Source organism: Oryx dammah, unplaced genomic scaffold (genome assembly GCF_014754425.2).
Source record: "Oryx dammah isolate SB20612 unplaced genomic scaffold, SCBI_Odam_1.1 HiC_scaffold_11056, whole genome shotgun sequence".
Taxonomy (NCBI): domain Eukaryota; kingdom Metazoa; phylum Chordata; class Mammalia; order Artiodactyla; family Bovidae; genus Oryx; species Oryx dammah.
In genome coordinates this window covers 2,174,724-2,189,657 of record NW_024080450.1, presented here as the reverse complement: position 1 = coordinate 2,189,657, position 14,934 = coordinate 2,174,724, and the positions used below count along the sequence as shown (strand labels likewise).

The following is a 14,934-nucleotide window of genomic DNA, read 5'->3' as shown; positions in this document are numbered from 1 at the left end:
GGAGGGACACCACAGAAAAACAGTCAAATGGCAAGAATAGACACGACAGAAGAGTCAGTAAACATTTGAACAATGCCAATAACACTATTCAAGAAACTCAAATTAAAACAACAGATATCACTTTTTAATCTTTAAACTTAGGTGAGACAAAAAAAAGATCTCCCCACACTGGCCATTACTGACAGGCACAAACTGATGTGGAAAGTTATTTATTCGATTTAAATCTGCATTCACGTTCACACAGCAATTTCAGCTCCAGGTGTCTTACAGAAATACTTGCAAAAGTGCCCAAAGCTGTATTTGAGAATTTCTCTGCAACACTGTTCACAGAACAGTGTAAACTGTCAACATGCTTATCAGTAGCAGAATGGTTAAAGTGCTTGGTACTAGACATTATACACTCGTCAAAAATAACAAGCTAGACTTATTTGACCTGCCAATGACAATAAATTAAATGAAAGGGGCAAATTGCAAACAGCATGTATGATCCTATTTCTAGGAAATTCCTTGTAATGATGTTTTTTAAGGCAAATAATCACCTAACTGCTTCTGGAAGGACAAGATACTAGTTCAAAGCTTGAATTGGGAGGAAGAAATTTTATACTTTTTTAAGCTTTATCTTTTAATTAAGTACTATAATCAAATGGGTTAAATACTCCAAAAGTATAAACAGGTATACTGTGAAATGTCTTCCTCTCTCATTCGCCTCTCTCCAGAACCTAGCTCTCTCCACAGGAGAAATATTATTAGTTTGGGGGTATCTTTCTGAAATAATCTATACACATACAAGCAAATAGTTTTCTTTTAACCAAAAAGTTCTATTTTATTCTTAATAAAGAATTAACTTATAATATTCCATGGGCCTTCTCTGATAGCTCAGCTGTAAAGAATCCGCCTGCAATGCAGGAGACTCTGGTTCAATTCCTGGGTTGGAAAGATCCCCTGGAGAAAGGATAAGTTACTCACTCCAGTACTTTTGGACTTCCCTGGTGGCTCAGACGGTAAAGAATCTGCCTGCAATGCAGGAGACCTGGGTTCCATCCCTGGATTGGAAAGATCCCCTGGAGGAGGTCATGGCAACCTATGGTAGTATTCTTGCCTGGAGAATCCCCTAGTGACCTATAGTCCATGGGATCCCAAAGAGTTGGACATGACTGACTAAGCACAGCAGAGCAATCAGAAAGAAAAGGACTTAAGCATACCAGATTTTAAAAATATTTTCAGTGTCATATTTCAGTCTTACTGTTTCAGTCCTAAGAAGGTACTTTCAAGTTTGTAGTTATCAAATTTTCATCTTTCTAAAGGGGCTTTCCAGGTGGTGCTAGTGGTAAAGAACCTGCCTGCCAATGCAGGAGACATAAGAGACTCAGGTTCCAACTCTGGGTCAGGAAGATCCCCTGAAGTAAGGCATGGTGACCCACACCAGTATTCTTGCCTGAAGAATCCCTTGCACAGAGGAGCCTGGTCAGCTACAGTTTATAGGGTCACAAGGGGGTAGAGATGAACGGACTGAGTACACAGGCATCTTTCTAAAACTTGTGGGAATTTCAATTGGTTTTCTCAGGCAAAAAGAAACACTAAACGTGGTAACATTTAAGAAACACTAGCCATAGCAACACTGATCATGGAAACTTGAAGTGATTTGCTATATAACATCTGATGGTGTTTCATCTGGTTAACCCGTGTTGGATTCACAAACACACAGATTACACTAAATTAGGAACTGGAGGACTTCAAGGCCCACATAACACATGAACGATATTTATTGTTTACTGCTATTAATATTAATTGTTCATGTTTTCACAACTGTTGGCGTCTCTGCCAGGATGCTTATCTGGACAAGGCAAGATTCCTCCTACTTAGCACCTCAATACTCTTCTTTTATTGGCAGTTATCTTTGAGGGGCGGGTAAATGACTTAAGTGATTTTTATATTATCAAGTTGTAGCTCACTTCCTCGGAGAAGGCAATGGCACCCCACTCTAGTACTCTTGCCTGGAAAATCCCATGGACGGAGGAGCCTGGTAGGCTACAGTCCATGGGGTCACGAAGAGTCCGACTTGACTAAGCGACTTCACTTTCACTTTTCACTTTCATGCATTGGAGAAGGAAATGGCAACCCACTCCAGTGTTCTTGCCTGGAGAATCCCAGGGACTGCCGTCTATGGGGCTGCACAGAGTCGGACACAACTGACACGATTTAGCAGCAGCAGCAGCAGCAGCAGCTCACTTCCTGGCAATACTATACTTTTAGTAATGGATGCTTAAAGAAACAAAACCCTTTATACATAAGGTGATAGAGAAGGAGGTAACATCTGAGAATAGAAATGTTAGGTGTTTGTCAGCCTTAGCACAAGCACAGACAGGTGAAAAAGTGCATTTCGGAAAATGCAGAAAGCTACAATTTAAAGTGTTAAGTATGGAGGAATGCCTCCAGGATAGTTTGTTCAGAAACATACACCAGCGGGTGTTTGTCAACCACCTCTGAAGCCCCTCTGGGGCTTCCCTGGTGGCTCAGATGGTAAAGCGTCTGCCTGCAATGCGGGAGACCCGGGTTCGATCCCTGGGTCGGGAAGATCCCCTGGAGAAGGAAATGGCAACCCTCTCCAGTACACTTGCCTGGAAAATTCCATGGATGGAGGAGCCTGGTAGGCTACAATCCATGGGGTCACAGAGTCGGACACAACTGAGTGAGTTCTCTTTCATTTTCTGAAGCCTCACCTCCCGATACTCCAGCTCTCAACTCTTGTCTATATTCAAGCGTCTGCAATTTCCTAAAAATATCATATTCTTTCACATCTTAACCTCAGTCTTCCCTTGCACTGTGCCCTTATTGGGAACACTCCTTTCTTCACAACTCAACTGAGACTTACCCACAGCTTCCTCTATCCCATCAGACCTCTCCCATGCTGACCTCTATCTTGGGGTTCTCCTACAGTTCGTTGACTTGCGTGTCTCCCTGCTAACATCTAAAACGACGTGAAGCGGGCTTTTTCAACTTTGCGTCTCCGTCTTCCTCGGTGCCAGGTTATCCCGTGTTTGCTGTTGAAGCACACAGAGCCCAATTTCCACTGTGTCCCGCGCTCAAGACTAGAAAGCCTCAGGACTCATTTCAGGCTATAGTTCCAAATTCAGACTGGTAGCACTGAACACGTTGTCATATAATTGATGCTATTTGCTAGTCATTCTTTTGTGTTACTGTGTCCTGGGCTAACCAAACCGGAGGAACGACAGGCCAGAAACTCCAAGGCCCAAGGTTCGTACCATAGTATTGCAAACGTTTCCTCATTTAGTGCTGCCTGAGCCCAATGTTGAAAATATACACCTATATATGAAAATAAAGTGTATATAGGGGTCTAGACTCGCACTAAGAGCTCTTCCAACTTCGCAGTTTCGCGAATTACGAGGCCATGGACTGCGCGTCTGATTGCTCGGGGACCCAAGCCCGTCCTGCTTAGCATTTCGTGCCGGCGGTTTCCCAGAACCTCAGGGCTAAGAAACTAAGCCGGTTTGAGGCGAGGAAAGAGACGAATGAGGCGCAGGCGGGGAGGCGGAGCAGCAGGGCTTTGTTCTGAGAGGTTCCATTGCAGCATACGGCCCCTGGGCCCCTGCTCAGGGCCCTGTTCCCAAGTGTCGCGCGCTCTAGCCAGCGGCGAGGGCCCCACTGATCTGGGAATCCGGAGCTGACCCAGAATTGCAGCGCTCCCGGGCAATCCCGGCTCCCGCGGGCCCACTAGCTGGAAGAAGGGGATCCAGAAAGTTCCACGAGCGTTGCGAACCCAGGCTTGGGCCCATCCCCACAAGGCCCTTCCGCACAACCTCCTCCCTGCCCGAGCTCCCCCCGCGCCGTTGCCCAGGTAACCGCGGGGCGGTGGCATAGGCGAGAGGGGCGGGACTTCCGGCGGGTGACGCGCCTGGGCTCGGCTACAAAAGGAGACTGCTGCGGCGCGCCGGCCGGAACTTTCCAGAACGCTCGGTGAAAGGCGGAGGAGCGGCGGCTGCCCGAGCTGCGCACAGCAACGCGCTCCTTCCCGCTCCCCCACACCGGCATCGGCCCGCTCACAGGTGAGTTTCAGCCCTAGCGCGTCCCCTCGTCCCAAGTCTGGCGCCACCGGCGGCGCCGGGAAGCTGGATAGAGCCGCGGTCGGGAGGCGGTTGGCTCCGCGTGGGCGGGAGGGTTGTCGGTTCCTGTATCCTCGAGTCCCCTTCTGGAGGGCTGGGGGGTGGGGTGCCCCGGCAACCCTTGCCGGCGCGCAGCGAGTGGGCCCAAGACCTTTCCTGAAGCTTTTTCCACCCCTCCTTGAGGTCTCCAAGGACCTACCGCCTCCGGCTTTTCCTCTGCGGGCCCTCGCTGTGGGGTGGGGGAAGTTGGGGGGGGGGGGGCCCGATCCTGTGCGCACGCGCGAAAGGACCCGTCGGGGCGAGGGGCTGCGGGAGGAGCCGGGCGGAGGCTGCGGCTTTCGTTTCTCTGGTCTCTCCTCCTCCTCTTTGTTGAGTGCTGGGTTTCTCCCACCCCTTCCATCCGGGAAGGGGAAAGGAAGGAAACCGTAACGGTCGGCCCTGAATACAAGGGAAAACCTAACAACGTGTAAACTATGCTGGCTTGTAGGGGCGAGAGGGGTTCGGTCAAAACAGGAGCTACTCTCCTGTGATTGAGAAAGAGACTGAGCGGGGAGGGGAGCTAGTGTTCTTTATCAGTTTCGTAAAACACTACTCCCCGCCTTGTGCCAAAGTGTTTTTTCTTGGAAATGTATGATTTATCAGGTTTACCAAAGAGAATAATAGTGGACTGAACCTGTTATAATACCCCTTTTCTGTACTGCCCTTTGTCGCTACTTGGGAAGGGAAACAGAATCCAAATAGTAGTCGCGTTAGTATGGACCCTTCCAGGTGGAAACCAGCGCTACAGGAGGTTTTTGAATTATTCCTTGGTAATTATTAGGTTATATTTAGTCTGTTAGGATTTATGGGTGAGTTACCAGAGGCATTGTTACTTTCTCTGTGAAACTTAAGGAAGGTGGTAGTCTTATCAGATTTGTGGAAGAACAGATTTCTCTGCCTGAGCTCTTGATTTTATTAAAATTATCAGTTGAAAGTCGATTAAAGTTGAGCTTTCTTGTTTTAGGCTATAGAAAATGGTGAAAGAAACCACTTACTATGATGTTTTGGGGGTCAAACCCAATGCCACCCAAGAAGAATTGAAAAAGGCTTACAGGAAACTCGCCTTGAAGTACCACCCTGATAAGAATCCAAATGAAGGCGAGAAGGCAAGTAGTACACCCATAACATAGTTGAATCCTTCTTGTCAGGTGTATAGTATTTCAATTACAACGTGAAATTATGTTTAATATAGTGGCTGTCCTTTTTGAGTGAAATTTATCCCCTTTTTTTCAAACAGTTTAAACAGATTTCTCAAGCTTACGAAGTGCTCTCTGATGCAAAGAAAAGGGAATTATATGACAAAGGAGGAGAACAGGCAATTAAAGAAGGTGGAGCAGGTGGTGGTTTTGGCTCCCCCATGGACATCTTTGATATGTTTTTCGGAGGAGGAGGCAGGATGCAGAGAGAGAGGAGAGGTGAGAATAAACCTAATCTACATGTAGCAAACTAAAGTTAGCCCTTTTAGTCAAAGCAGATTCTTGAGAATTCAACTATTAAACGCTTGTTTACTTGTTAGTATAATGTACACTAACTTACGGTAATAGTTTTTTAAATGAATTTTGATGAAACTAAAAATAGCTAAGCCAGTCAAGTACCAAAAAATGTATCTAAAGTTGTTGGGAATATATATGGCTTCATGAAGTATAAGAACATAATTTTCAAAACCTTTTTCACAAATTTTATGTGATCCTCAACCCTAGTGGGAAGTGCAGTGGTTTTATTCTGTCGAAAGTAAATTACATATCAGAATTCTAAGTTTTTATCAAGGTCATATATAGCCATGCCATCAGTCTTCACTGGAACACAAGTTCATTGCCTCCAAATGGCCTGCTGTCTGTCTAATCTTTCTTCAGTTTTATTGCATCAAAATATGTGCCTTTAACATGTGATTTCTGGACTGTAGAAACACTGCTCATAAGAGTACAGTGTTCTGGTCAGAGTTCATCTTACTCTGTTCCCACTGTGGTTTATACAAACTAATGGGTAGAGCCCATTCTAGAAGGAATGGGCAGGCTATTAAATTTTTTCTTTGAGTGTTTTTGGATTCCGAAAGACTGGGAATTGTGTGTGTTTTTAATGCTACACAGGGTGTTAGTTGCAGCATGCAGGATCTTTTTAGTTGTGGCTTGTAGGGTCTAGTTTTGCTGATCAGTCATCAAACCCAGGCCCGCTGCATTGGGAGCAGGGAATCTTGGCCTCTGGACTACCAGAGAAGTCTCACAACTGGACATTTTTATTCAGATTTTCTTGAAAGGGGTATGTTTTACTATTTTTTTAAAGACATTTAAACAATTTCCAATCAAACTCAATTGGCGAACTACTACATGTCTTAAATTGGTGAAAGGTAGTATATTGAAAAAAATTTGCTTAAATTTCAGAAGTTTTATTTCTTCCCTGTACTCTAAAGTCTATAAAGCGCTGAAGTAAGAAGGGCAGCTTTTAGCATGGCAGAACCAATTATGTGGAATTTGGGATACAGAAACAAAAGGTGGGTCCAGGAGCAGAAGGTTATAGTTAATGGTACTTTACTTTTGATTGGAAACAAAATGTTCATTATACATATTGTGGAGATAGTTCAAGATCTTCTTTAACTTAAGCCAAAGATAGTATTTCCTAGTGGATAAAGTCATTGTGAAGGAATCACTAGCTAGGAACTTATTAACTATTGACAGGTCACTACATTTCGGTAGCCTCTGTTCTTGCATAATCTCCACCTTCCACTTCCCATTTCTAGATGAGATATGCCATTCCTTTGTAGCTCCTGGCAACATAAAATTTAGATTTCTTCGAAGAAAAAAATTCACTTAGTTTGTAGTAGCCATATTTACATGCTCAGTAACCATGTGTGACTACTGGCTATTGTATTGGCTAGCACAGGGTATAAAACTTCTCCCTTAATGCAGAAAGTTCTGTTGGAAAGCACTGTGGTAAAGAAAGAGAAATCTAGCCTTTAAACAGTCAGCTCAGCAGTAAATGTGCTGTTCCTACTTCAGGAAGAAGTAGGAATTGATATTCTTTGGAGACTGAATAAATATATCAAGCTTGCCTGGCCAAACTTGATTAGTTTTTGGAACTTTAGTGTGCTGAAGAGTTTTTGGATGATTTAATTGGTCATGTCGCTCAATATAATACATAAGGCAAGGAATATACTAGGACAGAAAAACAGTTTGGGGTTAAACTGTTGTGAAATGTGTCTATTCAAATAACGTGAGTTTTTTCAAATGATTTTTGCAGTTAATGTTTTTGGTTGCCATAAATATAGGAGGGCCACAACTCCATCCATATGTTACTTAATCTCACCTGATTTTCCTTTTTTGAAGTTACACCACAGTTAGAGTATATGTGAACCTGTAAGGCTCATCTTTCATTTTCCGTTACCATTTTTACAGTGCATTGAACACAGGATGCAGCTTTCTAAAATTTCACTTATTTTTGCCTGTGCTGGGTCTTTATTGCTGCAAGTGCTATTGGCAAGCAGTGTTTTAAATGAGGAATGTTTTGTTACAGGTAAAAACGTTGTGCATCAACTTACAGTAACTTTAGAAGATTTATATAATGGTGCAACAAGAAAACTAGCTCTGCAAAAGAATGTGATTTGTGACAAATGTGAAGGTATGTCTTAACATTCATAGTTCAAAATGGAACTGAAACCTTTCTGGATATATAACACTGGCAGATACTGCGTTGTGCAAATGCGAAAACCACCTGAACTTCTTTCAGAAATAACAGCAAATTATCGGCACTTTTATTTGTGTGTTTTGAATACAGGGTGGAATTGATATAATTTGGTGTCTTTCTACTCAACATTGTTCAGAGATGAGTACTTCTATCCCCTCTAGAACTTGAGGCACTCCAGTGGCTTCATATTCTTAATACTTAGCAATGTTCTCTTTTGGGGTAGTCAACTGTGAAATTACTGGCTGTGATGTGAATCTTTTTTTTTTTTTTTAATAAATACAAGTTATTTGTTGAAAATGGAGTGTTTTCTAATGAGAGGAAACTGAAATGTTCTCATTTCACAGCTGAAGTACTCTTAGAAATTGTGCTTTGGGAGTGTATGTTTAAAATCCAAAATACTGAAATAGTTCATTGAGGAAAATAGCAGTCAAGATGTTTATAATTGATAACTAAAGCTGATGTGGCAATATTTTATCAAAAAGCCTGAATTGTAGTTTTTTAAAGCAGCATTCCATCAGACCTTGAAAATATTAATGAAGTGGTGTGTTCAGGGACTGTCTCACTAGAACATTAATCATTATGTCCAACACTAAATTCAAACATTCTTTTTAAACTGTTAGGCCGAGGTGGTAAGAAAGGAGCAGTAGAATGCTGTCCCAATTGTCGAGGTACTGGAATGCAAATAAGAATTCATCAGATAGGACCTGGAATGGTTCAGCAAATTCAGTCTGTCTGCATGGAGTGCCAGGGCCATGGGGAGCGGATCAGTCCTAAAGATAGATGTAAAAGCTGCAATGGAAGGAAGATAGTTCGAGAAAAGAAAATTCTAGAAGTTCATATTGACAAAGGTGAGTTCTAAGCCACTTTTCTATTTTGATGAATTATATTCTACATTTTGTAATTGCTTAAAACTGTCATAATTAGGGATAGTTTCTTAGGAACTGTTGGGGTAAAGAATGGATGTGTTTTTGATTTACTAATTTGTAAGAACTTAGACTATGAATATTTCTAATGATTTCTGCAGATTAGGTAAACATACCTGTTTCTACCTCTTGGGTTATTGCCTAAAACTTTCTTTAAATATTCTTAGGATTTACTTTTTTTATTTTGCCTATTCCTTAATTTTGTCAGTTTATTTAAAAATCCTTTAAAATGTATTATAGCAGTAGATATTCATTGTAGAAATTTAGAAACGTGTATACAGCCCCAGAGTAAATTCTGCTGTACTTAGTATGAAATAATCAACATGGATGGATCCTTCAGACTTGGCTATTTTTAAATGAAACTATTATTACATGTAATATATACATTAATGTATGTACCTGCAATAGTAGTCTCCCATGTGACTCAGTACTCCTCTTAATTTTTTTTCTCCTTAACTGGTCCATGTCTGGTATGATTTGAATGTCTCCCTGTCTAGTAAAATCCCCTTCTTGATACCAATGATACGTACTCAGGAGGGCATTTAGTACTAAGTGAAACCATATATGAATGCTACACTTGCCTATCCCCCCCCCAGCCCCCACCTCATGCCACACTATATGTGGGATCTGAGTTCCTCCTTTGCACCCTCTGCAGTGAAAGAGCAGAGTCTTAACCACTGAACTGCCAGGAAAGCCACTGCCAGTAATCTCAACCTTGTTGGAACAACCAGTAAAACTTAGATCTGCGTTTAATTGCTTCACTAGTGTAGCAAGACAGTTACTTTGCCTCATGCTGCTGCTGCTGCTGCTAAGTTGCTTCAGTTGTGTCCAACTCTGTGTAACTCCACAGATGACAGCCCACCAGTCTCCTCTGTCCATGGGATTCTCCAGGCAAAGAATACTGGAGTGGGTTGCCATTTCCTTCTCCATTTGCCTCATGAATGACCTGTTTATTTTGGTCAGTGTATAATACTGATATTTTAGTGTAAGTCCATCTCTTTGTAGAGGTACATACTAAAGTATTTGGGTTAACTGGTATGTCTGGATTTTGCTTGAAGTATTGCAGGAAATGTGGGTGGAAAAGTGTGTAATACATGAAATAGTCATGAACTGGTAATTATGGATCTAGATTGATGTTATATAGGGATTTGTTCTACTGTTGGCTATTTTGTATACGTTTAATACTTTCCATGATAGAAACTAAAACCAAGGTGCTCTTGTTGGGTGACCTCAGTGATCTTTCCTTCAGGAAATCCAGAGCTATTACTGCAGTGTAAATGATCTGCAAACACACGAGTTCTTTGTAAAGGTGTTAGTTAGCTAAGTAAGCTCTTACTGAACTTAACTGAGCCAGAGAGAAGAAATCTCAGTAAATATGTTGACCTTTAAGATACGTTTGCTTATTGGAAAAACTTTTCTATTCTTGACTCTATTATAGATACTAACCACATGGTCTGAAAGTGTCTGAAAGATTTTTAAAATTATCCTTTTTTAAAAGATTAAAAATCATTCAATGAAAATAGTATGGATTTAAAAAATTTTTTCAGTTTCATATTACTTCTAATACAATAAAGGGAAGAAAGTCTTACTTATGCTTACTACATTTAGTAGAAATAATTTGACTAAGTGTTTTTTAAAATAATGAAATTGAAATAGTAAAGCATTTATGGTTACGTTTGCCAGTCACTGATTGGCACCAACGTAGACCTTTTTCTTTAGTCCTCACAAGAGCTGTGATGGAGAGGTAGGTCTCTGTGGGAAAGCTGATGCTTAGGAAGGTTATGTAACTTGCTTCCCCAGGGTAATTCTGCCTAGTAATAAATAGCAGCTCTGAGATTTGAGGCTTGATTTGTTTGCCTCTAGAATTTGTGTTCTCCATTATGATCACTTTCTTTAGTAAGAAGTTGGATTGGTCTAAGCATGTGTGCATTTCTGGTAAATTCTCTACAACTTGAGCATCCACAGAGACTTACACACAAACATGCATTTGTGTTTCTTAGTAGAGACTCTGACCTTAGTTAGATGTTAAGATGTAAAATTAGCCTTTTGTTTTTAGGCATGAAAGATGGCCAGAAGATAACATTCCATGGTGAAGGAGACCAAGAACCAGGACTGGAGCCAGGAGATATTATCATTGTTTTAGATCAGAAGGACCATGCTGTTTTTACTCGGTAAAAATTTATAAAATACTCAAACTGACATCTTGCCTATTTGGGATTTTTTTTTTTCCAAAATATGAATGAGCTTTTCATTAGGTTTAGAACACTATTTTTGGGAATAACCTAGAAAAGTATAGCAGAAGAATGAGGCTATGTATGTCTTTTATAAATGATTGTTATATCATTAATGTTTCAAAGAATCAGATTCTGTTTTTGTGTCTATATTTACATAAATTGTTGCCTGATCTGGTTTTTGAAGGATATTCTTCAATTAGAAGATGTGTTGTATAAGTAGGTGGATTAGGAACGCATCCCATGACAAAACTTGGCTCCCAGATTTTTTTAATTAATTTTTTTCAAAACTAATTTTGAAATATGTGCCTTAAAGTTCTCAACAGTTTCTTCATTTCCTGAGTTGGTGATAAGCTTGGTTGCAACATTTGACTGGAATAGGACTACAGTAACTGTTGGGAGTGACATCTTGAAAGAACAGGTTTTGAGTTAATAGTGTCTCAACAGTAACGGGAAATGCTGTCAAGCTCAGAATTGTGATGCTATCATTTGAGGTGAATCCTCTATTTCTGGAGAGTGATCTGTGTGATGAAAAGATACTACTAATATGAAGTGGAAAAGAAAGCAAGCACGAGGAGGAGGAAGTGTACTGTTATAAAAGGTTGAGATCACAATGTGCCAGGCACTATGTTAATTCATGTACATCAGTAAAGAAGATCTTACTGTTCCCTTGAAATTGGCCATGTCCCCTTTTCATAGACCCTGACTTATCCAGGACCCAGTCTGAGATGTGTTCCACTGCCTAGAATGTGTGGAGGGATTCTGAAGCTTGTCCAGGAAGCTCTGCTGGCAGGTTACATGTATTTGCTGTTCCCTGTTCTCAGCTCATTTTAAAAATGAAGAAGAAAGGGCATCTTTTGAAATATACCATTTGTTTCTAAGAACAGAATTGCCTATTTTGGTACTTGGAATCATTGGTGGTTTGAAAGCCCTAAGCATATGCCATGTTTCCATTGTACAGACGAGGAGAAGACCTTTTCATGTGTATGGACATACAGCTGGTTGAGGCATTGTGTGGCTTCCAGAAGCCAATATCTACTCTTGACAACCGAACCATAGTCATCACTTCTCATCCAGGTATGGTAACTAGATAAGTGTTTCTTTCTATACTGGTGTTCATTGCTAGTAGCTAGTACAGGCATAGAGGAAAGTGGCAGTTCAGTATTGCTCAGAACATAACCATCCTTGAGCTGAGCTGAAATTATGCATTCTTGACTCTGTGAGCCCCTAAAAAATCTATAAATCAAATTTATAGAAACCAGGATTGTTTCACATAAATGTATTCCTAATCAGTGAGCTAGGATGTTCCTCTCTTTATTTTCCCTACCTCATAAAAGTGTGATTGTATTTAAGGAGTTCGGCTTTAATGTTTTTAGGTCAGATTGTCAAGCATGGAGATATCAAGTGTGTGCTAAATGAAGGCATGCCAATTTACCGTAGGCCATATGAAAAGGGTCGCCTAATCATTGAATTTAAGGTAAGCTTAGAAAGTACTTCAGAAATATTTGAGAATGACTAGCTTATTAAAATTTTATAAGTTTCTGAATTGCTAGAAGTGCCAAATTTATATTCTCCATATTACTCCTGTCATGTTGAACGTTCTTTGTATCAAGTTGGTTTGTTTGCATCACTGTGGCAGGGAAGGGGATGCATGGCAAGTGGGTATTTTACTAATGAAAGGCTATTTCTAGTATCTTTAAAGTACAACAGAAGCATGTTAGCTAGTGTGGATTTCTGACAAAATATTGTAATGCTCTGGTTCTTAAAGCAATCCAACCATTTCCCTTAACCTTAAATATTTGAGTCACCTTAGACCCACAAATTTAACATTTTAAAAATTGCTTTCTGATCAAGAATAGCTTTCTTTAAATATCCATTAAAAAGGGTTAGAATGTGTTTTAGGCTGGGTTCTGTTAAAATGTATTTGCTGAATAGAAGTGATCATTACAGTGCAGTTACTATCTAGTAGGATTTTTTTTAAAGACTACCTTGAATTCTGGTTCAGAATACTAGATGATATATGTCTTCTTAGACCATTTATTCTAACCTGGGATTGGCTAATTTACCAAATAATTGTGTGGTTACAAGTGTGTTTTCTGGGGGAAATGGGTCAATGGTAATTTGTCTAAGGAATAAATAAATCATTTAAACTTTCATTTAAACGGTAAAAATTTCATTTTATAGGTAAACTTTCCTGAGAATGGCTTTCTCTCTCCTGATAAACTCTCTTTGCTGGAAAAACTTCTGCCTGAGAGGAAGGAAGTAGAAGAGACTGATGAAATGGACCAGGTAGAATTAGTGGACTTTGATCCAAATCAGGAAAGACGGCGCCATTACAATGGAGAAGCATATGAGGATGATGAACATCATCCTCGGGGTGGTGTTCAGTGTCAGACCTCTTAGTAGGGCCTGTGAATAACACTCACTGCTGGTGTTTTATTTGCAGTAGTGATTGAGTGAAGGACTATAATCATAATATGCTCACTACTTGCTTTTGTTTTAATATTCAACTATAGTAGTGTTTAAAAGTTAAATGAAGAATAAACTCGAATATAAAAGCTCTGACTTTGCCCTGTATGTATGATGACTTCAGTGTGCAAGATAAGTTTAACACTTGTAAAAACGACTTTAAAAAATTTCCCCTAGCACTTGTTAGGCCATACTTTGTGATTGATTTCAGCTATGTACATGGAATAGCTTAGACTGAAATGCCAGGTATATGTATTGACTTCAGTGTATGACCCTTAATTGTTAAGCTATGAAATTAAAACTGTGTTTAACTGGCAGTCAGACAAAGAAATTAATGTAGAGAAGTGTTGGTCTGTATAGTTGTAGTAAGTGGGATTCATTGTGATGCTTCTGCATTTATTCTGTTGCCTCAACTGTTACTTGAAGATGGCATGCTGTATAACTTAATTTAGCCTGCGGTATCAGTGATAGAAATGATACCTTTATAAAGAAGGGGTTTATCATAACTTGCTGCTTGAGGGCTTGCACTTGTAGAATTGCATTCCCTTCTGCTGTGCCATCTTTTATTAATATATATAGCTATTGGTCCTGGTTACTTTTTTTGCTGCGCCCCCCCCACTTTGGACCACAGTAAGCCTTAGAGTAGTGACTTCTGGAGCAGGGAAACTTAGAGGTTAGAGTGATGAGACCTTTACATGGAGAAGTAATTTGCATGTATGAGATGGGAAGGTGTTTTTGTAGGTATGTTACAGGCTTACTTTAAACCATTTAACTTACGCTCCAGAGTAACTGTAATTTAATGTTGGTAGTATAGCAAATTATGATGAATAGCTTTAATTGTATGTTTAAAGTCATATGTTCATAAGCTTAAATCTGGTATCAGAATTTAAGCAATTCTTGAAATGTATGAATGTCTCTTTAATATACTGATTACAAAGCATGTCCAGTGTGTCACCACAGGCTTTTTTTTTTCCCCAGGTTAAAGCATTGGCTTTTCACTAGTTAAGATTACTAGTTTCATTTAACTAAAGTGAATAACACCAAAAAAGTACTATTTAACCATAGTTGGATGTTTAATACTAAACAAGGGTGTGGAGTGAAAGTGGAGGGATGAGTAATGAGCAACAAATGGGATGGGGGTCTTAAAGTTTTTTGCAAACACCAAAGTGGAATGTGGGTTTTTGCTTGTTCTACTGATTCTGTATTTCTTGTAATCCGGAGCTTTAAACACTTCTAACATGGACAGGTACAAGAGGAGACTGAAACTTGGAGTGAAGTGCCTATTTCCCAAACATTCAGGTTTCTTCTCATACTGACAGTTTTAATTGATAGCTTCTCCCCATCCTATCATTCTTGTGTTCTGTCTTTTTAATCTGGCCAGGCAAGTGTTCAGAAAGGAAAACAAAATATTGGTCTATAAAATTCTACAATAAACCTGTTATTATTTATAATACATTTTTAAAATTACAAAAA

General features: G+C 40.1%; 1 protein-coding gene across 1 annotated transcript; it reads left to right on the top strand.

Annotated features, from left to right (window-relative positions):
* Positions 1-3,903: 3,903 nt before the first annotated feature.
* Positions 3,904-14,410, top strand: LOC120860349 (dnaJ homolog subfamily A member 1). The gene is made up of 9 exons (XM_040236152.1): positions 3,904-4,064; positions 5,125-5,266; positions 5,398-5,575; positions 7,668-7,772; positions 8,459-8,686; positions 10,818-10,932; positions 11,954-12,069; positions 12,369-12,469; positions 13,177-14,410. Exons 2-9 carry the CDS (start codon positions 5,135-5,137, stop codon positions 13,393-13,395), a joined length of 1,194 nt encoding a protein of 397 aa, XP_040092086.1. The 5' UTR covers positions 3,904-4,064; positions 5,125-5,134; the 3' UTR covers positions 13,396-14,410.
* Positions 14,411-14,934: the final 524 nt, after the last annotated feature.

What these genes read in the sequence shown, in the direction of transcription:
- LOC120860349 (XM_040236152.1), top strand. Translation starts at nt 5,135, where the DNA reads ATGGTGAAAGAAACCACTTACTATGATGTTTTGGGGGTCAAACCCAAT. An exon ending in GACCATGCTGTTTTTACTCG is followed by an intron (nt 10,933 to 11,953) that starts GTAAAAATTTAT and finishes TCCATTGTACAG; the next exon opens with ACGAGGAGAAGACCTTTTCA. An exon ending in GCCTAATCATTGAATTTAAG is followed by an intron (nt 12,470 to 13,176) that starts GTAAGCTTAGAA and finishes TTCATTTTATAG; the next exon opens with GTAAACTTTCCTGAGAATGG.